General features: G+C 43.3%; 1 protein-coding gene across 2 annotated transcripts in view; it reads left to right on the top strand.

Annotated features, from left to right (window-relative positions):
- Positions 1-9,634: 9,634 nt before the first annotated feature.
- Positions 9,635-26,758, top strand: part of TRAF3IP2 (TRAF3 interacting protein 2) — a 35,795-nt gene continuing 18,671 nt past the window's right edge. Inside the window, exons 1-3 of one of the 2 annotated variants that reach the window (XM_067546606.1) lie at positions 9,635-9,779; positions 21,859-21,945; positions 22,097-22,870. In XM_067546606.1, the coding sequence (XP_067402707.1) occupies positions 21,930-21,945; positions 22,097-22,870 (790 nt within the window). In that variant the 5' untranslated portion in view covers positions 9,635-9,779; positions 21,859-21,929. Of the gene's footprint in view, positions 9,780-15,804; positions 15,904-21,858; positions 21,946-22,096; positions 22,871-26,758 lie in introns of those variants that run through there. The other variant, XM_067546607.1, reaches the window with a different exon arrangement.

The raw sequence follows: 26,758 nt of genomic DNA, 5'->3' as shown, positions 1-26,758 counted from the left end.
TTTTCTGTTAATTGTCAAGTGGCTTGTGGGTAATGATCAATAGAGGTCTAATTGGAAGCAAGAGGGAATAAAATAGGTATTAGTTTTTTCTGCTCTTAATTAAGAGGATATATAATGCTGTGGGGTATGTTTAACAAATGGCAGGAGAGGTTTTTATCATTATGAGCTGATTAATTGGAAGTATCTTATAAATTAACATAGAGGTACTGTGTTCTTTTAGGTATCTCACCTGGATATAACTAGCAAACAGCAAAGCAAAGGCCTAAAAGAAGCAAAGACCATTTCTATAGATGTTATGGCTAAGAATCTCAAACAGCCAGAAATGGAAAAGAGAAGTCCCAGTTTTCCTGAGAGTGCAAAAATGGTAAGCGCCTGTCAGACAGTGGACAAGTGAAGAATTAGGAAAAGTAACTACATGCCTATTTACTCTAAAGGGTACTGAGCAAACTCTGTGAATTGATTTTCCCTATATTAATTCAAATTGCTACTTTGTTTTAATTTTAAGTTCAACAACCTGACTACTATTCTTCAAACAGTTAATCAGATGGAAGCAAAAACATATTTGTTACTAAATAGTCCTCTGAATAACTAGACCAAGTAGATAATACAAGAAACTATGCTTGACAGTGACATTTTCTTCCTATCAAATGAAAACTATTCCAAATCCTGAAGATCTTGTAGTCTACCAGCCACATCTAATAAAAAGGCTTCCCGTTATCTGCCTTGTCAATCAAGCATAGTCATGTTCTGCTCTTAGAATATGAATGTGCATTTTATAGTAGGGATGGGTCCAACATGACATTGCATTCATCTTGAAATTCTGTGCAGATGGGATGCTGGCTTTAAGGGAATTGTGGACCTGATCCTGCTTCCACTGAAGTCAATGGTAAAATTTCCAAGCTGTAGGATTAGATCTTTAGAAAGCAATGGGCCATAGATGTGGCTGGAGAGTGGGAGGCATGTGCTCATTATCTGAGATGCTGAATCAAATGTAACTGTTTCTCTTAATCTAGACAGAACAGATTATGGCAATGTATACCCTCAGGAAAAGGGGTTTGCCACCACTGGAATTATAATATTACCTTGGCAGGCACTGATATTCTTTTGTGTGGTTTTTGTTTAAAAAAAAAATTCAGTGCCACCATTTGTAAGAAGCATCAGGAGTACCAAGTTAGGTGAACCATGCCACGTATCCGCAGCATCATGCCTTCGTGTGGGTGAGGTTTGGTAAGCTACAAAGGGACAGAGACTAGTCCTCCAGTCCTGTATGTAAACGTCCAAAAGTCTGGGACAAATCTGCGGCTTTTGGGGCATTCAGATGGAGGTTGGACTCCATAAGAAGCTCCCCAGGCTTCATTTCCATACAAGCCATGCTGCCTTTGTATTCCTACCTGTGCTTGGAACTAAAGCCCCACCTCTAAAAGGGATGCGTATTCAGAGTGGAGAGCTGCAAAGAGAGTCCGTATTGATTCCTGGAGTATTTCATCATGGATATTTTTACTGGTGCTGTGTAAAGTGACCTATCCATGGCTCTGCCACCTCCCTGCCAGACACTTCCTCTGCAGTCCCACAGAGCACCAAAGACTCAGTCAGCAGAGAGGGTCCAATATGTAGATAGTCTTCTATGGGGAGATATACTGCTGATTTGGTTCACCTCCTCTCCCTCTGACAGGCTTTTGGCTATGTGAGCAAGTTTTCTGCTCCTTTCCTCCCTTTCTGGGATAAAATTGGAGGCGTTCATCTGACTCTAGTGCATTCACAGTGCAGATAGAAAGAACTTCCACAACTGAGACCAGAACAGAGAATTCCTGCTGCTGCTAAGGTGAGAGATTCTAGACACATACGTATTATAAATACAGACTTTTACACGCATAAAATGCCATGGATGTGAATATTGATACTGTCTGCCCATGGGCAGATCTTCCCATGCAATCCTGGGGCCATGATGTACTAATACACAAGTGGAATGAGATCAGGAGCTGATTTTTGAAGGTTTCTGTTAAACATAGCTAACCTTTTTCAGCACTTTAAAAACTGTCAGATACTAATTCAAATTTCTGTCCCTTCTCTCCCCATTTCAACTTGTCTAATCAGCTGCAGCACCAAAATCTAATGATGTTTTTGCTGCGTGGCAACAATTGTGACTGTCCCCTTTGGCCATAATGTATTGGCTCTAACTGAAGGGTGTTAACCAGACACTCCATGTGTTAAGGTCTTGATTTTGGCTCCCACGTGGCCCAGAGTTCCCTTGCAGTTGTTCGCACGGTGGACATACTGACTGCAGACAGACCCATCAGCTGCTGTATGCTGTTCTCAGGCAGAATGCCAGCATCATGCTGGGCGGGGGGAAATGAGCAGGCAGGGGGAGTAGCTGGAATCCACTTAGCTTAGACAAGAGACTCCCATCTGGAGCATCCTGTGATTGTCACTGATGAAAACCGTTTTGCTAACAAAGTCTGGATTGGTGTCAGTCAGTCAAACTAAGCCTGGTGGTCACTTGGGAAAGCCATCGTCAGATCTCAGACTCCAGTCTCTTCACTAGTGGGTTCTAATTAGTCCCTTGTGAACAGCCCTGTAATTTGATTGAGACAGGCGGGAATCTTTCCTTTCTATTATTTTTTATGGTTTTGTGATAAAGGAACATGAGGACTCAGGATTTTAGGGAGCTAATCCCACTTCTGCCACAGATGTTCTGTGTGACCTTGGACTAGTCACTTATCCTCTCTAGGCCTGACTAATCCCTCCATCAGTGCAGGGACCAAGAGGTGAGGCTTGGTGCCTCCCCTACGCTGAGGTTGGCAGGGGCCAAGCTGACCCCTGGAGCAGGTTAGTGCAGCCTCAGGGCTTCTCTAACCACTGCCACAATATGCTTGTTCCACAGGAACTGGCCCAGCCACACGTCCACCCACCCCCAAAACACTCCCTGCCTTAGAGGATCCTGGCTGGATAAAGTCAGTGGTACCATCTCTCTGTTCCTAGCAGAGAAGGCCTCTTGTGTTGGGCATATTCTGCTGGGGAGCCACACAAAAGCAGTTAATTCCTTCCTCTGGACATCAGTTACCCCATCTGTGAAACTGAGATAAGTATACTTTCCAACCACACTGGGGGGATGGAGTCTGTATTAATTCTTGTGGCGCTCTCTGAGACCCTTGGATGGCAACAATTTTGGGGTTGTGTTTTTATTTATTATTATTATTATAACATAAGAGTCCTGATGTTTCTGTACCATCAATATCAAATGCCAGTAGGGTTCAATTGCCCACCAGTGAAGATTAACACTAAAGTGCAAACTTCTTTACCCATTAAATTTCTGGGGTTTGTGATAAATCTGGATCACAAATGTGGAATATTCACTCGCAGGTATTCGTTTTAAAAGGCTTTTACTATTGAAGAGTCTGCAAAGACTGTGCACAATACATGTATTCATGACCTTTGGCCCAATCCTGCAAATATGGACTACCAGGTAAAGTATGTACTCCCTTGAGTAGTCTCACTGACTTCAGTGGTGTATGCATTGTGTCCAGTAATAAGTGTTTACAGGACGGGGTCCTAGATTACTGTCTACATAGAAGTCATAATGCTATTTGCAATGGTCAGGTTCCCTTAGTAACCTTTGAAGCACAAAGATCCAATATAAACTTCATTACCTAACTGTGTTTCCTTCAAAAATTGTTTTAAAAAAACATGTAATGTGTGTGTTGTGTACGTAGGTAGATATGCAGACAGGCATGTGTACATACACACACACACATTGTATGTCCCTTTTCTTCTGCCAATCCATGCCCATTTCCATAGAAACAGAAGTGAAACCATGAATCGGCCACCAGAAACCGAGAGTTTATTTTCATCTGCTGGCTGCCATTTCCCTACGCGCAGGGTCAGAAAAGCTGTGGGTAGCCAGCAGGCAGCTGTCGGCTCATAGTGAGAAATCTCCCTTATACATTTTAGCAGCAGGCTGTCATCTGACAACTACCAATACCAGGTTTGCAAAAGAGCCAGTTACAGACTCAGAATCCTTTCTTCAGCTTTGAAAGCTATAGTTCTTCGGGTTGGGAAGCCCTGGTGTTTATGCTCTTGGATTCAGGCGTGCTGGGAGGACTGCTAGCAATGTTAGATATCACCTGTTGAAAATCCCTGTTAGAGCTGTCTAGATGTTTGGGCTGGGAAGATTCAGCATGGATAGTCTGGACACAGACTGTGCCATTTATGTCCACACAGGCATAACTTTGAAGTTCTCGCCCTTGAGTCAGAGAGCACTGGTTAATGTGCTGCATGAATGACTGATAAACATTCTTTGGACACCTTCACAGTTCATTGCGCCACACCAGTTAGACAATGATGAACACACAAGGCTCTACCGTATATACTCGCTTATAAACCAACTCCCATAAAGCCAATCCCCTTCTCTTCCTGGAAAACACTAATAAAGAAGGCCCTACCACATTCACAGAGATGAAAAACGCATCATGAACCATGAAATCTGGTCTCCTCTGTGAAATCTGGCTATTGTGGGGGTCGTGGTATTGCCACTCTCACTTCTGCGCTGCCTTCAGAGCTGGATGGCTGGAGAGCGGCAGCTCCTGGGCGGGCACCTGGCTCTGAAGGCCGCACCACCTCCAGCAGCAGGGCAGAAGTGAGGGTGGCATGGTGTGGAGGTAGTTGTCACTTTGGGGGGGAGAAGGGCACTGTTGGCCTTACAGGTGGGCCACATGGCCGGGGAGATACTGTGGTCACACAGACACAGAGCCAGCCAGCCAGCCCAAGGCCCCTTTAACTCCAAGCACTGGGCCCAAGATGGGGGAGAGGCAGGGCTGGGGGCACCCCGTCCAGGGGCTCCTACCATGCGCCAGGCTCCAGCAGCTAGTCCCGGCTGGCTGAGGCGGGACAGGACTTCCTCTTCTCCAACACAAGCTGCTCCCGGGGCCTGATCAGACCCACCTCTGGGAACCTCTCCCGGCTGCAGGAAGCTCCATGGCTGCAGGCTGGGAGCCCAGCTCTGAAGGCAGCACCGCCACCAGCAGCAGCAGCACAGAAGTCAGGGTGGCATGGTGCGGTATTGCCACCCTGACTTCTGCACTGCTGCTGGCAGTGGTACTGCCTTGAGAGCTGGGTGCCTGGCCTGCAGCTGCCATTCTCCAGCCGCCCAGCTCTGAAGGCAGCACAGAAGTGAGGGTGGCAATACCACGACCCCCCTACAATAGCCTTGTGACCCCCCACATCCTCCTTTTGGGGTGAGACCCCTACGGTTACACCACCATGAAATTTCAGATTTATATGTCAGAAACCGTGAAATTTAAGATTTTTAAACTCCTATGACTGTGAAATTTGCCAAAATGGACCGTGAATTTGGTAGGACCCCACTAATAAATGTGAATGTCCTGCATGTAAACTGATCCTGCTCCCACTATCCCTGTGCTCCCCCACTAAGACATTTTGGAGGAGTCTTCCTCAATAGGAAGTAGCTTGGGGACCCCTCTGCAGAACTCCTGGCTCCTCTCTTTCCCTGCTTGACTAGTATATAAGCCAACCTTCAAAAGTTTTGCCTTGAAATTCTGGCATAAATGGGTTGGTTTTATACATGAGTAAATACGGTTCTCATCTGAACTGCCCTGAATGAGTCACCATCCCTGATGTGCCCAGCCAGGAATTCCAGATCCTAAAACTTGCCGGGTGTCTATGCTCAGCGTGCTGCTGCGGCTATTCCAGCCAGCCAGCTGTAACCAAGAATTACCTTGCTGTAGCTGCACTTCTCAAATCTGCACTTCGTAAAATATAGATTTGTGAAGGTTCTCAGATCAAACCCAGTCCTACTACAGAATGGGGTCATTAAAATGCCAAGGCTCACAGCTGTCAGAGGAAGGGCTTTAACTGTGAAAAATAAGCATGCAGCAAAACACTGCGTCTTAGTTACAGGCAGATGGCTCTAAACTTAAACTGATTAAAAGGCCATGCTAATGGCACCACTATTAATGCCACGTTAATGGGTAGGAATGTTCGTCACATCCAAAGCTGGCTCTATTATATGGTCAGAACAGGTGGCTGCCTGGGGCAACAAAATGTTTAGAGATTGTGGGAACTGAAGGGCATGTGTTTTCCAGTTTGCCATGGGCATGAACAGCCATAGACTCCTGATGCAAATCTGAGAAGGGAAGAAACTATTAGCAATCAGCCACTTGGGCTTTGTTCCAGTGGCCTAGTATTACTGCTTTGCAATGCCCCAGGGGGGAAGTATGGGTTCAATTATGGACACTAGTCTTTCACTTGTAAGGCTGATGTGGGCAGCTCAGAAAGGCAGCATGCTCAGTCCATTAGTGAAAGGGGTGTGGGGAGGGGAGGGTGAAAGGAAGTATAACAAGATACTAAGCAGGACTCTTTCCTGCCAATCAAGATACAGTAATAATAGGCTCCAGAAAAGAATCCATCCAGTCTATGGGCTGATGGTTGCAACATGGGCTTCTCTGGGAAACATATTACAGTATTCTACAGCAACAGGCCAAAATACTGTAGTGTTGCGAGGGTAAGGCACAGTATTTTTACCTATTACTGTACAGTACCATAGTACTTTTCAAAATAGTGTTAGAAACTTGAGAAGCAGTAATGCTGAATGAGACCTATGGGTCAGTGACCAATAAATTAGGCGTCAGTTTGCAATTTGTCATGGATGCAAAAAAGACTTGTCTGACAATTGGAGTTGCAGCTAGCAAGGGACGTGAAGGGGAACAAGAAGGGTTTCTACAGGTATGTTACCTTACAGAATGGGGAAGGCAACCTAGTGACAGAGGATGTGGAGAAAGCTGAGGTACTCAATGCCTTTTTTGCCTCTGTCTTCACAGACAAGGTCAGCTCCCAGACTACTGCACTGGGCGGCACAGAATGGGAAGGAGGTGAACATCCCTCAGTGCTGAAGGAACAGGTCCAAGACTATTTAGAAAGATTGGACATACACAAGTCCATGGGGCCAGATGCAATGCACCCGAGGGTGCTGAGGAAGTTGGCTGATGTGATTTCAGGGCCATTGGCTATTATCTTTGAAAGCTCGTGGCAATTGGGGGAGGTCCCTGATGACTGGAAAAAAGCAAATATAGTGCCCATCTTCAAGAAAGGGAGGAAAGAGGATCCCTGAACTACGGACCGGTCAGCCTCATCTCAATCCCTGGAAAAATCATGGAGCAGGTCCTCAAGGAATCCATTTTAAGGCACTTGGAAGAGAGGAAGGTGATCAAGAACAGTCAACATGGATTCACCAAGGGAAAGTCATGCCTGACCAACCTGTTTGCTTTCTATGAAGAGGTGACTGGCTCTGTGGATGTGGGGAAAGCGGTGGACGTGATATACCTTGACTTAGCTTTTGATACGGTCTCTCACAGTATTCTTATCAGCAAGTTAAAGAAGTATGGGTTGGATGAATGGACTGTAAAATGGATAGAGAACTGGCTAGAGCATAGGGCTCAACGAGTAGTGATCAATGGCTCCATGTCTAGCTGGCAGCCAGTCACAAGCAGAGTGCCCCAGGGGTCAGTCCTGGGACCGGTTTTGTTCAACATCTTCATTAATGATCTGGATGATGGGGTAGATTGCACCCTCAGCAAGTTTGCAGATGACACTAAGCTAGGGGGAATGGTAGATACCCTGGAAGGTAGGTATAGGATACAGAGTGACCTAGACAAATTGGAGGATTGGGCCAAAAGAAATCTGATGAGGTTCAACAAGGACAAGTGTAGAGTCTTCCACTTAAGACGGAAGAATCCCATGCACAGCTACAGACTGGGGACCGATGAGCTTGGCAGCAGTTCTGCAGAAAAGGACCTGGGGGTAACAGTGGATAAGAAGCTGGATATGAGTCAGCAGTGTGCCCTGGTTGCCAAGAAGGCTAATAGCATATTGGGCTGCATTAGTAGGAGCATTGCTAGCAGATCACAAGAATGATTATTCTCCTCTATTCGGCATTGGTGAGGCTACATTTGGAGTATTGTGTCCAGTTTTGGGCCCCCCACTACAAAAAGGATGTGGAGAAGTTGGAGAGAGTCCAGCAGAGGACAACAAAAATTATTAGGGGGCTGGAGCACAAGACTTATGAGGAGAGGCTGAGGGAACTAGGCTTGTTTAGTCTGCAGAAGAGAAGAATGAGGGGGGATTTGATAGCAGCCTTTAACTACCTGAAAGGGGGTTCCAGGGAGGATGGAGCTAGGCTGTTCTCAGTGGTGGCAGATGAGAGAACAAGGAGCAACGGTCTCAAGTTGCAGTGGGGGAAGTCTAGGTTGGACATTATGAAAAAGGTTTTCACTAGGAGGGTGGTGAAGCACTGGAATGGGTTACTTAGGGAGGTAGTGCAGTCTCCATCTTTAGAGGTTTTTAAGATGCGGCTTGACAAGACCCTCGCTGGGATTATTTAGCTGAGGTTAGTCCTGCTTTGAGCAGGGGGTTGGACTAGATGACCTCCTGAGGTCCCTTCCAACTCTGTGATTTTATGACTTAGAGGTTGTATTATGAAGAGGTGGCAGGTAATGCTCACTCAAACCCCTGCCTGGAAACTTCATGTTATCTTATCAAAGTGTATGATTAGAAAATATGCAAAGGCATCCTGGAACAGGGGGAAAACAGAGGTTCTGTTATCTCCCTGTTCTCTGCTATGGCCACCCCTGGAATATTGCATGCAGTTGTGGGCCTCTTTACCAAGATAGTGATCAAATGGGAGGGAGTTCAGAAAAGTCAACTGGAGGAATTGACTTCTGAGGGATGATTTTAAATAGCTAAACACGTATAGCTTGACTAAGCGAAAGTTCAGGGGAAACATGATGGCAGTCTACAAATTCTGGAAAGGTGAAAACACCAATGAGGAGGAGAAATGAATTAATGTGACACCTGCAAGTATAAGTAGGAGTAATGGAGTGAAACTAAGAAAGGAAAATGTAGGCTAACAGGCCTGACAGTGAGATCTACTGGGCTAGGAAGTGGAGGAAGCCCGATTCCCCTGGGATATGTAACCTAGACTAGAGAAAGCACTAGAGATATACTGTGGAGAAAATCCTGCACTGGCAAGACAACAAGCTGGATGATACCACAAGCATTTCTAAAATCTACATAATGTTGCCAACTCTTGCAATATTTGATGTTTTAATTAAAGACCCAGCTGCTGGAGTTCTGTGAATACATGAGAATCTCAACTTTGATTTCTTAAAACAAATGTTTCTAGACATGGTTCTGAAGAAAAGTTTCAAAATGTTACTTGAGTATAACCTTGAAGACTCAAGAACCAGACCACAAATAAAAATAACCCATTTTAAAATCACATGATTTGTAAAATAATCTCATGATTTTTGCTGATCTGACTCATGATTTCTGAACAACTGGAGCTGACAATATGCATTCTAGTATTTTTTTAAAAATCAGACTCTTCCACTTATGCATGCTATGTTCAAAAATCATACTGGGTTTTCCCTACAGTTCCTTATCTGTTGAGTTTAAACAACAGCAGCCTGATTTCCTAGGACAGAAATATTTCAAGGGACTTTTTAACTTCAAAGTGGCTTTCCTCTGTTACTGATTCACTCCCCCTCAGAGAGATTTTCAGACTGAGGCTTTCCACTTCTGATTTGTGATTTGCATACAAGTTCTACTTCCTGCTGCAGAGCCTGTTCTGCGACTTACCTGAGAGAGAAAGGGGTGCGCAAAGGGAGAAAAGAAAAGCAGAGATCCACGGGAAAAGCGTGTGTAGGAGAAAGGCCAACGATCTCTCTCTACACTTGGTCAGTCCAGAGTGCGGCCCTGCTAGCCCCAAGGTAAGAGCTCTTAAAGATACTGTCACTCCCTGTCACTGTTTGTTACTAACGGCTGACCCACTTTGCTTCTTGTTTCTCTTTCTCTTCTTTCTGGGTTCTAACCTCCTTTTTATTTTGCCCATTTGCTCACATAATGACTGAGGGAGTGTAGCAAGCAGCCCGCTGTGCTCCAGCCACTTTGCTTTACAGATTTGGATCATGACTGTGTTTGGGTAAATGTGTTTGTATTTGGAAATGGATGACATACGCAGTGTTTCTATTTCATCCTGCGCTGTAGTATAAACTCCTGAAAATGTCAGCGAAGGGCCTGATCCTGGCAGGCCATTGTACGGGTGTATCACTGGAAGTTAGTTTGCAAGGAGCCCTCACCTCTACCCCTTTGTGCCCCCCACTCAGGGGTCAACCAGAGTTCCTTCATTCTTCTGATTGGCAGCACAGCAGCTGTGCTCCCCGGGAGCTTCTGGAAGAACCCTGGCACCATTGGGACAGTGTAATTTTGCACTGCCTGCAACGCAGGCCTATGCCTTGCTGCCAACTCATCCATAATGAGGGGTTGTTTCCAGTAATCCAGAAATTGCCATGAAAGGAGAATCATTACGGAAAACACTGAAGAAATAGGATTATAGACCAAGGTAAAACACTTCCACCTGCTGTTGATATCAGAACAGATTGCAAAAAGATCCAATATTAATAAAAAATCAGCTGTATAACTGATGTTAGTTTTCCTTTCATGTTCCTCAGTTTTGCAACTCTCACAAACATTTGCCAGCTAATGAGAACAGTAAATCTGCCCCCATATATGGTGCCTTACAGCTGCAACTAGTTGCTGGGAATTACATGCTATTGCAAAATCAAGGTGTCTTCTAAGGGCTGAGGCCTGATCTACATTAAAAATGTATACCAGCATAGTTATATCAGGAGAGTGATGTTTTACCAAGATAGCTCTGCCGGTATATGCTCTAGTGCAGTGGTTCTCAGCCTTTCCAGACTACCGTACCCCTTACCGGAGTCTGATTTGTCTTTCATAACCCCCAAGTTTCACGTCAATTAAAAACTACTTGCTTACAAAATCAGACATAAAAATACAAAAGTGTCACAGCACGCTATTACTGAAAAATTGCTTGTTTTCTCATTTTTACCATATTATAAAATAAATTGTTTGAAATATAAATATTGTACTTACGTTTCAGTATATAGAGCAGTTCCAGAGGGGTAGTTGTGTTAGTCTGTATACAGCAATAACAACGAGAGTTCTGTAGCACTTTAAAGATTAACAAATTTAATTTCTGCAGGCATAAGCTTTTGCTCTCTGACTGGTTTATGGATGTTACCATTTTTTCTGTCTGATTTGTGTCCATTTTCTGACGAAGTGGGTTGCAGGCCACAAAAGCTTATGCCTGCAGAAATTAAATTTGTTAGTCTTTAAAGCGCTACAGGACTCTCGTGGTTTTTAGTATATAGAGCAGTATAAACAAATCATTGTATGAAATTTTAGTTTATACTGACTTTGCTAGTGCTTTCTCTGTAGCTTGTTGTAAAATTAGGCAAATATCTAAATGAGTTGATGTAGCCCCAGAAGACCTCTGCATACCCCCAGAGGTACACGTGACCTTGGTTGAGAACCACTGCTCTAGTGTAAGATCCGGTTATGCCTGCAAAACTATGCTTTTGCTGGTGTAGCCTATTTTACTCAAGGAATTGGGGAGAGCTATCCTGATGAGCACTTTTTTTTTAGTATAAGCTTCATCTGTATTAGATGGGTTTGCTGGTCTAGCTAAACCAGCAAACCCTTCCTAGCACAAACATGTCCTTAAGTAGAGAATTTACAGACTCTTTGGTGCCATCTGCAAGGAAATAACAAAAGGCTTCCTAGCGCCATAGGCTCAAAGAATGTGATTGGAGTAGGTGGAAAGGTTGATAAGACCTGTGTCATCGTCTTTTGTTCCCCCCACCCCTTGTTTAGCATGTGGCTTCGAGTACATCTAGCATTGTCCACGCCACTTCTTGATGTGTTTGGCTTCGGGAATTTGTTTGGTTTTTGCAAACTACTATTGAAGATTGTTGTTCGGAATCAAAGAAAAGGAATTTCAGTGGGATAAGACTGACCTGGACACACTTAGTCATCCCATGATCCTAAGCAGTGTCAGGAGCACCATAGCATAATGTCACAATTGTGCCTTAAACAATTCAAGCACCTGTGGGGATCATGCACTTGGGAAGAAATTTCTTGTTTTTCAGTTTACCTGACTGTGGGGCTTGGGTGCAAAGAGTGACTGAGGGCACTTCTCGTTGTATTAAGGACGGATGCCAGAGACCGGGGGGGGGGGGGAGTTGCCCCCACTTTTGAAATGGAGGAGGCATGTCCCCCTCACTTTTGAGAACCTGAACTCTGCAGAGGGAGCCAGGCCTGCTGACAGGGGGAATCAATGGGGGCAATTGCCTAGGGGCCTGGCAATTTAAAAGGGCCCAGGCGGAAGGCAGGATAGGTACGTATCCCCCTCTCCTCCACACACACTCCTTTCCCCGAGGCCCCCCCTGCGCTCTCTGCCCCTTCCCTGAGCCATGCTTATTTATTATGCGCCATGCAGGTTCCCAGGCAGCTGAGGCGGTGGTATCCGCTACTCAGCTTTGCGGGTTCATTACTAGTCTCCCTGGGGAGTCAAGGGAACCAGGAAACTGAATAGCAGATACAGCCTCCTCAGCTGCCCAGGAACCTGCATGGCACATAATAAATAAGTAAAAACTTCCAGCGGAAGCCTGCTCAGACCTCAGCCATCCCTTTGTAAGGGGGGCCATTGACTGTTCTGCCCTGTGGCCCGGAATTGTTGTCAGTGGGCCTAGAAGGGGAGCCCAAGCAGCCCAGACCCCACACCCCATCTCCCTGACCAGAGCTGGGTGGTATAACAGCAGAGTTCCTTCCCTGCTGGCATAACAGAAGAGCAACTGGGCCAAATTTGAGTGATTGGCTTTGTGACCTGGTGCACAGGGTCATTGCACCACTCACATTTGAGAGTCTGTGAGCTAGCAGGATCTGAATCGGAAAAGAGTTTCTCTGCCCAAGGGTTTCAATGGCATCATCTTATCTGAGTGACTCAGGCACCAGCGCAGGCAGCCTGGCACAAAGGCTGTCTTAGGACTCAAGGCACTGCTCCCTTGTTGGCTTCCTATGTGCCTCCGCTCTTCACACAGCCCTGGGGAGCTCTAAGGAGCAGCTGTGATCAGGCTGAAGTCTGTATCAGTCGGTATTGAACTGAGAGGCAGCTTGGGAGCATGGTTCTGATGTTGGCTTATGGCAGCCGGAGTGCTCTTCTTCATCACATTACTGTACTGTGTGCATTGGAAGCTCTAGTCCTTTAGGCTGTGTTTGCCTTCGAGAGCCAAGTGGGACACATGGCAACTTTTATGTGATGCTGCTCTGCTTTGGAAGGTAGGCTGTATGCCTTGGAAGAAGGTGCTGTAGCTTATGTGTAAGTGCACACCCCGAACTGGTGGCTCCTTGTGGAGATACCCAAAGGGGGCCTTCATTTCTCATGAGAAAACATGTTGAGGAGAAAGCCTGAGACCAGACCCCCAGGTGAATGTCTGCCTGGTGCCATGCCAATGTCAATGTCCAACAGCTGGCCTCGTGTTGACCCACACACACTGTGGCAGTCTTTCCGGCACCCAGGTGTTTTAGGGAGATGTGGCAGTATTCCCATAGTTAAGTTTGAAACCAGCTTCCACTATAGAGTCCTGCTTTGGCACCCTCATGACTTTGACTTGCAAAATTGATTTGACCTGGAAATTGCCATATTTACTCTGGAGCAAAAGAAGAATGCTTCTGCAAAGTTTGAAGAAAATTCATCAAGATCCTTTGAAGTTACCTGGCATTAAAATAGTGCCATGGTTTGAAATTCTGATTTGGTATCTTTGTCTTCCTCTAGCTCAAAAGCAACGTGTTGCTATCTCTTCAGTGGAGCATAAGAGCCAAGCAGAATTCCTATCCATATGCTCAAGAAAGCACAGGGACCGCAGCACCCTAGCTACTCCCCAGGAAGATGCATGCCACACGTAAGGAGTAGGGAGGAGTGGAGAGTTAGGGAGATCTGTGGCTGTGTTTGTCCCCATATGCACCAGCCAAAATTGTAGGGCAGTGGCGTGTGCACTGCCCCATTCAATGGAAAGCTCCAGGAGGCATTCTGGCTCTAAGACAGAATGTCTTTGGTGTTTTCCCTGGGGCAATGTACCCCCTCCCTGCACTTCTGTGCTGTACCTAAAGACTCAAGCCTACCGATCTAGCCCTATGTTAGCTGAGAATATATTCCATTTAAAAGCATATCTTGAAAGAAACCCTTTTGCCACTGAAATAAAGAAAACAAAATTACATTAAAATCAGTAATTCAGTTGTCAAAGTTATGGTTATGTGTTGACAAAATATGCTTTTCATTATACGTCAGATGAATGTGTGTTTATTTTGTGGGCAGTTCAGGATTTGTGATGTTAACTGTTCATTTCCTTGTTTTCAAAAGCTTGAATTTTGTTACTCATGTAATATGCAAGCATGTTGTCATTTAGCATCATTAATTTGCATTTAAAATAATTGTGTTGCTGTTCGTTGTTTTAGAGTTTAGACTGTGTCTAGCAACACTAGAAGTACATGTCACTAAACTATGGGGAAAATGTGCCAAGCACTTAGCAGGGTCTCTGCCCTGAAAATCTTGCTTTCTAAAGGCATAACATTATTAAAGAGTCATGCTTCATGTGAAAATGTATTGATTCTGTTTCCTTATTTAATATTCTTGGTATCTGAGATAAGATTAGCTATTGCTGAATGCTGGCACAATTTCGACATGTACTGTAAATATAACACTCCAATAATTTTTATCTAATGCTGAAGCTCTAACTTGATAAAGCTCCAGTAGGAATACAAACAACATTGTTGCTCCTTTTTTATTGACCATTCAATAGATTGAATAGCTCTGGTTCTGGGTCAAGATTTTCAAAAGTGTCCAGTGATTTTTGAGTGCTCGATGGGAGACATCTTAAAGGAACCTGATTTTTCAGAAAGTACCATGATGGATCTGTAAAGCACAACTCCCATCAACCCTATCTCCATTGTACATCCCATTTAGGGTGACCAGATAGCAAGTGTGAAAAATCGGGACATGGGATCTAGGGTAAGAGGTGCCTACTTAAGACGAAGCCCCGAATATCGGGATTGTCCCTATAAAATCGGGACATCTGGTCACCCTAATCCTATCTCCTGAGGAAGCAGGGCCTATGTTTCCCATCAGCCCTCCCAGTTGCACTTCCCCTTTCCGTGTCCAGGTAAGGGGAAAATAACTTCCATTATTGTTAGCACCAGTGTGGTTATACTAGTGCTGGAAAATGAGTATTGTATTTTGTAGTGTAGGTAAAACCTCTCTCTTAGAGCTGGCGCATGTTCTATAGTTTTCCTTCTATATACAATCTTTGTGCTGGCTGCAGAGACTATGTGAGTTAGGGAATACAATTATCCCCATTTTTCTGATGGGGAATGTAGGCAATAAGAAACTGAGACTTGCTCCAGGTTGCAGAGGAATTCAGTGGTGGATCAGGCAATTGAACCCCAGTCTTTTGAGTCCCAGGCTAACCTCATAATCATTGCACTATCCTTCCTGTCCATCCCTCTTCCACCTGGCTAGAGCATAAGTTAATTTACATCCAAACCTTTCTAAATTAGTATAATTTCCACCCCTTTTTATGTATTGAACATCAGACAGGAAGAGGTTTCTCCTTTGTCTTAACGTTCCCTCTTCTATTGATTAACACATACAAATATGACTTTAATAGAATCTCTCTTTAACTCTCAAATCTCCCTGAAAAAGAATGAGAGCACAAACACCTTCTTTTGTTGCAGGTTCTCTCCTCCCCCTTTTCAGAAGTTGTCTAATCAAAACCAGGCAGTTGGAGGTATTCTTTGGGGATCTGAAGCTTGACAAGTCTTCAAACTGGGAAATATATGGAATGTTTTGTGGTTGATTATGAAATCCTGAAACTGTAAAAATGAAGCTAACCCCCAGCTACAAACTTCCTTGAATGTTAAGGGAATTTGACCTTGTTATTGAACTCCGCAACTCAGTCCTATATCTATTGACCTGGAAAAGTGAGTGTCTGTCTGTTCCCCATCTCTCTTTCCACTTACCTTCTCCCCTGCAGCCTCCCAGACACATCCAAGCAAACTGTGTCCTGAACAAGCATATCGTGCAGTCATTTCATTGTGAACATTCCTGTACATGACTGTTTCAACAACACAGCCAGCACTCCCTTGGCTCTGGAGCTTTCAGTTTATCTGGCAGGAGAAATGGAAGAACTTCTCTCAGTCTGGGAATTGTTGCAAGGAAGCTTGGAAGAGTTTGGTCACAAGAGCTTGAGCCACTGCCAACAAGCTCACTTACAAGCAACTCTCCAAGGTTATTTACTAAATCCATGTTACAAAACTTTGTGTATGGGGAAAGGAAGGAAGAAGAGGAGAAGGGGCTATTAATGGGATTTTGTCCATTTATTTTATGAAATTTGCTGCTAGAATGTTAATTCCCTTTATTAAAAGCCTCGTGTTATGACTTGCAATAGTCAAACAAGAATTCAAACTGGTTATTAGTAATCTCCTGTTACTATATAGCCATGGCAGGGTGACCATATTTCCCTAAACTGAAAACAGGACACCAGGTGAGAGATGGTCAGTGCTCAGGGGCTTGCCTGTGCCCATGACACTGACATCACAACTTTTTTGGCAAAACTGGGCATTTTTCCGTTTGCTCTTGCACGAACATTCTTCTGCATCCCCCTAGGGCAAGAGCAAACAGGACAAATGCCTGGTTTTGCCAAAAAAGTTGTGACGTCCTGGTCAGATCTGAAAAAAGGGATTGTCCTGGCCAAAACAGGATATATGGTCACCCTAAGTCATGGAGAAATACTAAATTCTTGGAGCTTTCTGACAATATGAAAATACCACCTAAAATAGTTCTATATATTTGGGGATGAGTTTGGGCCATAAATTACATTCTCCAGTTGTCTCAATGCTAGAAGAGGGATCAGATCATGATTTGCCAAGGGTGTTTTGATATGCTGACGGACTCCTTTATTGTAGTTCTTGACAACAGGGGCTCAAGTAAGGTGTTTGTCTGTCTTGTGCTCTACTTTTAGAAATAGAAAAATGCCAACGGAAATTGCATGGAACTCTACAGGCAGTACCAAGTATACCTAGACCATCCCTGACAGGTGTTTGTCTAACCTGTTTTTTAAAACCTCCAATGATAAGGATTCCACAACCTCCCTAAGTAACCTGTTCCAGTGCATACCTGTCCCTAGAGTTAGAAATAATGACGCTCAGTGGCATGTAACCAAGCCCTAAAGTAAATCTGCTTTCTCAGTGCTCAATAAATGGGCCATAGTTATTTCTCTGTCTGTTTGAATGGTGAAACTAGTCCAGCCTAAACCATTAGTCCAAGAGTGAGCATGTCAGGGAAGAGTTTCAATATTGCCTTGTTTGGCCAAAGTGAGATTGCTATCTCCAGTGAATGGGAGTCTGCACCACGCTGCAGCTTCATTCTTCTTACCAGTTCTGCTTTAAAGGAAGACACTGCGAGCAAGGGGGGAATGGTCAGAGATTTTATGCTAAAGAAATGGCAATTTATTAAAGACTATTAAGTAGCATGATCAGAAGTTTTCTTCATTTTTATCTTATGTTCCACAGGAAGAAAAGAAAAAAACTCTGGCTCCAAGAGAAACCTTTAGTTCTCGTTTGGGTTACAGCCACAGTGCAGGTTTTGTTTTTGTTTTTTGTTTTTTTTAATTTTTTTTTTAAATTTGTTGTTGGGAACATTTGCATCTTCTGGGTATCTGAATGTCTCAAAGATAATGTAAATCTAATAGCAGGCAGGAGAGGCCTTGGACAGGAACAATTGCTTATTTGTTCCATGTTTACTATTAAGCATAATTAGCATTAATTTTGAAGAAGAACCCATTATTAACATTTTAACTAATAGATTTGGTGCAACCAACTAGCCAAGATCTTTAAAAAGGTATACTTTATAGTGGACTTTTTTGTTGGTTTGGGATTCTGAGAACAGATGATATTTGACTACATGCTTATTCATCTCTTGAACCTATATCATCTTTATGGAAAGGCCGTATCTCTTTCCTGTCCTTCTTGTGGACTATAAAATAAAGACAAAGAAAACTATGTAATAACCTGCAATAGGTCTGATTCCAGCATCCACATCTCTTCCTGAGGTTTGATTTTTTTAAACTAAAGTTTTAATTTCTCAAATATTGCATACAATGAGTTTTAGTCACCTCCTCTGACATGGGGTAGCCAAATCTGCACCCCTATGCACCAGCCAGGGCCCCAGAACCCGAGGGATTAAGATTCTAGGCACACAGACACTACGGTGATGAGTGTGACATAAAAACAGAAACCCCAACAGGAAAGGAGAAAGTGTTTCCGTCATCATGTCCACATAAGACAAGAGGCAAGTGGTTTAGAATGCAGCAAGGGGTATTTAGGTTGGATATTAATTAGTAATTTACTAAGGTGTTTCAAATATTCCCTTGATACTTTATACCACCCTCTGCTCCTTGAATGTTCACCCTGAAAATGGCCTATGTATCCAGGAGCAACAGAACTCACAGTCTCAGTGTTTTGTAGGTCACATCTTGAGTCTTCTGACCATGCTTCATCAGTAGGCTTTGACCAGACCCTTGAGCCTTCCCAACAGTCTATTTCCTCACTTGGCCAGTAATGTTGTCCGTGGTGGTGTTAGGTTAATCATTATTGAAGACAGAGTTTCCAGCTGGAGTGGTTTTCTGGTGTTTTGATATGTTCACTTCAGCGACCATCAAAGAGACTACAAACAGATTCAGCCCTGGTGAATTTGTTTCTGTAAATTACCATGTTCAGATGTTTGATAATTACAGATAATAATGCTGTTAAATTAGTGTGACTAACATAACCAATGGCATTATGCCCACTTACACCACAGATGAATTTGTCCTTTATCTTTACAGTTCAAGATGGATACCAAAGAGAACTTGTTATGAAAGACCAGATGCTAGTTAATGGTGGGAGGAGAGTGCAATGTGAATCAAGTCTAGAGATGCCCCTTATGCTCCTTTAATCTTGCTTTCGCCCATGCCTGAAATATGTCATTTCTTCACTTGGGGGTTAGTCCAAAGTTGCCCACAAATCACACACCTCCTGATTAGTTCCCCATCACAGCGCAAGTATGAGCAAGCACACCATGGCCAGGGAGCCTTGTGACCAGATTTACAATAGTATTTAGATGCCTAGTGGATTTAGACACAAGTGGATTTCTTTTGTAAATATCACTAGGCACCTATCTGCATCTTTAGGTGCCTGAATTACCTTTGTAAACCTGGCCTTAACCCATATTCCCAGCAGAGTCATCTGATCACAGTGCAATAATGATGGGGGCAGTGATACAACCAGTGTTGCCAGGCAACTATCACTTCATCACTATTGCAAAGAACAGAGTAAAGCAAGTCCCCATCTTAATCCTGTGCCAATTATGAGAACTCAGGGTTTTCCCTTTACAGTCACGTGTTATTACTGTCACAGGACACTGATTCAGCTAACAGTGGTAATGATATGGGTATAGCGTAAGGGAAAAAGGATACAACCACGGGAAAAACAGTCTGAGGTTTGTGAGTTTACGGTTAGGATTTCAAGCATGGGTGCCTGTAACAAAAAGGAGTCTAGTTAGCACTGCACTTTGTTCTCTAGCCTGTGTCTGTGCATCTGGCAAAGCAGCTACACGTGCTGTGTGTTAGTGTCACCCAGTAAGTGTTCTGAGAGCTTGTCTACGTTGGGAAATTTACCAGCATAGTTATACTGCTATAATTATAGCACTATACATTTACCGGTATAACTATAGTGGTAAAAGGCCCTCTGTAGAAAGACTTGAAGTTACACATTGGAGAAACTTTTGCTGTAGACGTACAACCCAGGAGATGTGTAGAACAATTTTGTCTGGCCACATCTCTTTTTCAGAGAACCACAACCTGAAACCTCACTGTGCCAGAGGTGGTTTTGCTGCGTGGCCTGTGTGCCATTTCACTGTCTCTATGCTGCTTCAAGATCACAGTTACAGAGAACTGAACAATGGAGAGTACAAGTAGGGTTTTGCCCATGTAATACACTAGCAATAAGCTTGGGTATCATCACACACTGGCCAGAAAGCACTCTAGGATCTGACCTAAAATCTCCATTTCAGGGTCTTTCTTGTGGTGGCTATGCCTTCTGAAGATTTTGGTGATGTTATCAAATTAGCTTCTATAGCCTCAATAAGCTAACATACTCTCTGAAATGGTGAGTTTTGAAGATATGAAAGTTCAAAGAGTTGAAATCTACCAGCCCTCTTGCTCCATGTACGTCCCTTTCTCAGCAATTTTCTGCTGAGGTCTCTGAGGAAGTCAAATTGGATTTGCTTCAGTTTTTACATTGTATTATTTCCTTTATGCCACTGCAATAGAACCAAACTTGTGGGGACATTTAAAAGCAAATGAACTGCAACTGGCAATTGCTCTTCCCCTGTCTGACTAAGAATTAAGTATAAAGAGCATATTTTTACTATTTCAAATTAAAGGTACAAATTTTTGGAGAAAGAACTGCTGAAGCCACACTGGAGTTGAGACATTTTTAAATCAGACACAGAACATGATATTTCTCAGTGACCTTGCTTGAATGTTTAGAATTCTTTGTTCATTTGAACATACTTTTTATGTACAGCTTTCTATTTAAGGAACTTGTTACTGAATAGTATAAGTGAATTAAATTTTTTCTTGATTTACAGGAAATGGTTTAATTCTCTGTGCTTGTGATTATTAAGGCTTTTAAGCCAAATTCTGTTGTTGGTTGATGTTGCCATTTGCTTTGTTTGCTATGCATTCTTGTCTCAATCATCTTTAATGATTGTTCTAGTTTGGTTTCTGGCTTCTTCCAATAGGATGGAGATAAAACTGAAAAGGGGCTGGTGCAGGTCATTCATACCATCTTATCCTGTCCCTTGGAAGAGCTGAGAGTGCCAGAACAGTATATAGAGCTTGCCCATTACTATAATCTATTAGGTTGTTGGATGTTGCAGCCTTTTATAAGGTGTTGGTTTACATAGCTTTATTTTACTTAGATTATAATTTCAAAGAAAGCTTTCTGAGACCCACTCTGAAATGTTAGAGGTCAATTGAGAGTGGTCTCACTATCCAGGAACCAGTACTCTTTTCAGATAACTTTAGGTAGAGCATAGAAAGAATCTTCTGTTTAGTTGTGCAATGGGGCGTGTAGTTCTAATCCCCAACGTTGGTATAGTAACCATGCACGCTTTGGACTTGGTTGTTACTGTAATAGTGTATGACAATGCTATATTAGAAACATTGATTAAGAGAGTAATTTGGCTGGAACAATTTTACTGACAACACCATAAAAGAAACTGATAACTTTACAATTTGGATCCATAATGAATTCTGGAAGGGCATCTGAAATTCCATATGGCCTGTACTATTCAATCTACATTATTACATCATTTGAAAAAGGAACCTATAGAACAACAAAAATCTCAAAACGTCTGTAAACTCCCAGTAATCTGAGTAAACAGTATCCAAATAGATTAACTGCTTTGGATACAATAAGAACCAGCAATTGGAGACTGGCTTTAGTCATTAAGTTTGGCTCAGGGATCAAAGTTCCTTAATTTGGCTGAAAAGGGGAGTGTAGAACCAAGGCAGCAGGGTGGGGTCTCATTAGTGGGTCTGGATCCAAAACTTGCAGATGGTCCCATCTCTGGAATAGGCTGAACCAAATCCCCAGATCAGAATACCCTAAACGTTATATTTGGAAATAACACGAGAGGGGCTGTGCTTCTTGACTCAGTAGGAACACGAAGTACCAGAAACACCCTTACATTTCTCTGCTTTCTGAAATGTGAGTCTGAGAACTTTAATCAACACACCTGGTAAATCTCTGATACAAAGTCATTATTTCTGGATTTTTTAACTGTCTGAAACTGCACTGTTTCAATGGGGATCATTTTTTCTTGTTTTCCAGTTTGGTGGAAAATTCTGGCATCAAATTAAGCAAGCTGATTCATATTTCCACAGTCGTCACAAAAACTGGAAATGGCCTCCATTGCAGGTTAGTCCAAGGCTATTGCTCAATGCATTTCTTTCTTCATTAAAAGTCAACCAAGCAGAGATGTATTGCTGTTGTTGATCAGTCTTTAAAAACACATCACTGCTTTATCCATGAGCTGAGAGTTTTACATTGCTTGTTCTTCCCTTTTTAGGCACTGTGATGAGTCGAAGCATACCCGTTGAAGTTGATGAATCTGCATTCTGGTCCCCATTTCCAGAACATTCACTAGAAGAGGCTTTGAAACCGTCTGTTGATAATATGAAGAACTTGGTACCTTTAGGACCATATCAAATGTCTCAAAATTCCTTGCCTGATCCATCACATTTCTGTAAATCCTCAGAGCTTGCAAGCTATCACCAGCCTGAACCACACAACACAGCAATGAAGGATTGTAGCAGCAGTCTAAGACATCAGGATTCTGAAAAAGATGTGTCTTCCTGTGCCTCCACTGAATCAGTGCCTGGAATGCTCTCACCTGAGTCTCATCTTTCAACTGTGGAGAAAACAAATAAACTATTGAGATCTCAGTTTTCAACTGATTCTCCTGACACTGGACACAACTCTAGTCAATCAAACACAAGTTTTTCTGATGTTTCCCAGAATTCACTTAATGACAAAAGTCAAGAGAATTTACAGTCACATCAGCCACCACATAACAGAGCACCTTTTGACCTACCAACTGTAGACACCGGATATGATTCTCAGCCTTGGGATGTCATGCGCATCAGGCAGTTAGAACCCCCATTACCACTTACATCTGTGTTTAACCTCCAGGACCTTCCAGGACCATTAATATCCAGAGAGTTTCTTAGAACTGAACCTCAGCAGTATCCTGTATGCCAACAAATGGTGCATAATGTTTCTCCGCATGCTCAGTGGAACCTCAGATACCATTGTCCAGCTGATCCACACCACCAGAATCCATGTAAGTTAATTTAATTGACCAGTATTTAATATACTTTTCTATGGTATCACCCTCTTAGCTCCAGACTATATTTTAATCAGTTGGTATTCCTACTGTATGTCCTTCACAGGATGCATCTATTGTTCCTAACACCTATTACCAACCACTTTATCTTCTCTAATGTTAGCATGATGTCAGTGAATTTGCTAAGGCTGAACCTCCAATTCAAATAAATCAGTTATAGGACTCAAAATTCACTCATCAGAACAAGGCTGGTGCTATTGCACAGAAGCTATTCTTTCCCACTCATGCATTTTGTGTTCCAACTTCCTTGCTGCTGTTTTATGTTCTGGTCATTTCCCTCCTCCTTGGATCACTTACTTTTCTGGAGAAGAAGAGCTAAATTCATAATATAATTCTCCCTTCGTACCTTCTCAACACATACACATTGTGTGCAGCTGCATACGAGCAGAACCGGTACAGTTTGTTTTAAAAAGTTCATAAGGAGAGGGTCCTCACAGAGAAATCAGAGCAATATTTCAACCATATCCAAAAAACAAAAATCAGATGGCTGGAATGGATTTGGTCAGGACCAAGAAATTGGCAACAGGACTCCTGCCTGCTACATACACAGTGCAGCATAAATCACTTCCTGACAGCTTTCTAAATTTTCAAATGATTATTGGGCAATCACAGCCCACAATGAGGCTTTGCACTTAATGCATTCTATTATGTATCTTCTAAACAATAACAATATAGTGTATTGTGTTCACAGACTGTAATCTAGCCCCAGGCATCTGCCATTCAGGAAAGAACAGTAAAACTGCTTTTGATGTCAAAGAAATCCACACAGCAAAGCTATTCGCCCAAGGACTGTTACTTTACACATTCATTACATGATGCACTTGATGTCAGAAACCATGGATACTTGATTCCATTGTGTTTGTGATAAGTAATGTTTCTTCATTGAGTGGTGGTCCCTAGGTGTATTCCACACTTGGGATACACATACGCACCCAAGTCCAGAATTTTTTGCAGGCAGTGTCCATTGACCCACACGTGTGACATAGATCTCCTCGTGCTCTGAACCGAACACATAGAAGGTGGTGCAGGCTGACACCTCTCCAGTTCTGTCTCGTCACCACGTGACCTCAGTCGGAAGCTTTGGTGTCCTCAGTTCCTTTTTTACTGTGTTGTTGCTCTAAGGTATTTTATATAGTTGGTTTTAGTTGCTCTTGGAGCATAGCCTGCCCTGCAAAGTGTAATTAGATCGTGTTTTTCCTCACTTTCTTCCCCTGAGAATTTTGGGGTTACACCCTAGGTCCTGGGGTTCAAATACTATATTTCCTGCCCTCGCTTCTTTTCAATGAGCAATGAACATCAGCATTGCCTCTATTGCCTGGATGAGGCTCATATTTCTGACAAGTGCCGCACCTGCCGCTCTTTTCCCCACAGAACTTGTGAGGATCGGGACCTGAGACTCAAAAAAACATTTCATAAGGAAGGCAATGAAGCCAATGGCGCTGGAACCCGGCTTTTTTAACATGGGCATAGTTTGGAGTGACGGGTGGCATTGTCCCCCCAAACTACAAGCCTTGGGCAGGCGCGGAGTGGCACTGGCAGGGGCTGTGCTTTGAGACAGGGGAGCTAATCACAGTTATCAGCTCCCCTTCCATGAAGCACAGCCCTGCCAGTTCTGCTCCACACCTGCCCGAGGCTTGCAGTTTGCGGGGGGCAACACAGATATGACCTTCAGATATGACTGGCCAATAGACAGGTGCTACCTATGCCATAGGGTCCTCTTTTGCCAGCTGATCCGTTCTACTATCAATATTGGGGACTGCAGGAGCCCCACCCTCGACACCAAGAATCAGTGCAGGAGTCCTAGTTACCATTGCCCAGACACCCACAACTGGTCCTGTCAGAACATTCTGAAGGTGAAGATGAGCCAGATCCACTGGTTCCAACAGTTCTGGGGGGCCAATCTTGTCATCTTCACTGGAGAGAGGGTTACTCCATCTTCTCCATCTCCACCAGACAACTTCAAACAATATCACGAGCTCATGCATAGGGTGGTTGCAGAGCTAGAGATTCAGCTTGAGGAAGTCCAGGAGCCTCAGCACAGTTTACTAGACATTCTGTAGCCTTCCAGTCCTAGTCAAGTGACCCTCTCCCATCAACAAGGCCATCGTGGACCCAGTAAAGGTGGTTTGGCACACTCCTGCTTTTTATGCTTCCACCCCTCAGAGGGCTGAGAAGCATTATTTTGTTCCATCCAATGAGGGAGCGTTTTTGTCCTCTCACCCACCATCTACCCCTTTGGTGATGCAGGTATCTACTGAGCGGTCCAAGCAACAGCAACCAAAGGCTACTCCCTCTGATAAGGATCATAAGCTACTCGACCTTCTTTTCCACCTCCCTCCAGTTCAGGATCTCAGATTATTAGGCCCTCTTGACAAAATGTGATTTTACTAATTATAATAAATTTTTGGAATTTAAGGACGAGCTCCCTGAGGAGGATAGAGCCCACTTCCAGGCCTTAGTGGATGTGGGCAGATTGGTGGCCAAAACTTCCCTCCATGCTGCGGTAGATGTGGCAGATACTGCATTTCTGGGGGTGGCTATGGCCATTGTTAAGAGGAGACACTCATGGTTACAATCCTCAGGTTACCCTAAAGAGGTTCAGAGTACCGTCCAAGATCTGTCCTTCAATACTGTCAACCTATTCCACAAGAAGATGGATGAGTCTCTCCACTCCCTTAAAGACTCAAGGACAGTGCTTCACTCGCTGGGCATTTATACTCCTGCCCCTCAGAACCTCCTGCACCCTCTGCGGCCCCCTGCGCGTCGTGAAGGGCCGGCCCAACACCCCCGCACAGACCAGAGCCTGGAGACTTGGCCTCCCCCTGCTCCCTCCTCTTGGTACGCCACTGGCAGCTGTAACCCAGCTAATAGGGCAGGGGGAGACCTACTATGGTACAAATAAATAGAATGTTGCCAACTCTCACAATTTTATCAGAAGTCTTACAGTAACATGTGAATCTCCAGATTTTTTTTTTTTAAGTTCTAGCTCTCGTGATTGAAAAGAAAAGCTTGAAAACATGATCCCATTGTACTTTAAAGGCTCAAAATCCGGAAGGCAGACAAAAAGATCACAAAATTTGTCTAAAAATGTCACTGCTTTTCAGCCCATCTCATGATTTTGGGGGCCTTGGCTTCTTCAACATATGGGATTGACAATACTGTAAATGGTAATTTTTTATAACCTTGTTTGTCTCTGTTAACATTTTACAATGGAAGGAAGTTACCTTGAGTTTATCATAATGACAGGAGTAAGAATAGTCATTTAGTTGTTGAAGGAATCGAGAATATTTAGCTTTGTGACACCGAAATAGTGACTCTAAATAGTGAGTAATTCTAAACTAAACAAATGTAAATAAAAAGAGAACTAATTTAAAGAACACCAAGTATTTTAATAAACACACACAAATTACTTGTGGATTTTTAATCCTATATTTATAAACAAATCTCACACAGAACTCCTAATACAATTCAAACAAGGAACCAATTGAGTCAGTATGAGCCAATATGACCTACTAGCATAGTATTGCCCATCCCAAACACTCAAAAACCATGAGTTTGGATTGAAAATAATGAGATTTTTAAAATGTTTGGTTCTTTTTATTTGCCTCTCATGATTGAGCCTTTTTGGATCACGTTTTCGAGCTTTTCTCTGCAAGCACAAGAACTAGAAACTTAATTTTTTAAAGTGAATACTAAGATTCTCATGTTATAACATGTCTCCAGGATCTCAGGTTTTTTTTAAAAAACACTAAATATCACAAGACCCATGATAAAGTAGCAAGAGTTGGCAACATGTCTAGCACTTCACTCCTGCCTCCATCTGCT

Source organism: Emydura macquarii, unplaced genomic scaffold, assembly GCF_026122565.2.
Source record: "Emydura macquarii macquarii isolate MOO-44397 ecotype Brisbane River unplaced genomic scaffold, CSIRO-AGI_Emac_v2 contig_1146, whole genome shotgun sequence".
NCBI lineage: Eukaryota > Metazoa > Chordata > Testudines > Chelidae > Emydura > Emydura macquarii.
The sequence above is the reverse complement of the archived record's forward strand: the minus strand, read 5'-3'. Positions and strand labels throughout refer to the sequence as shown.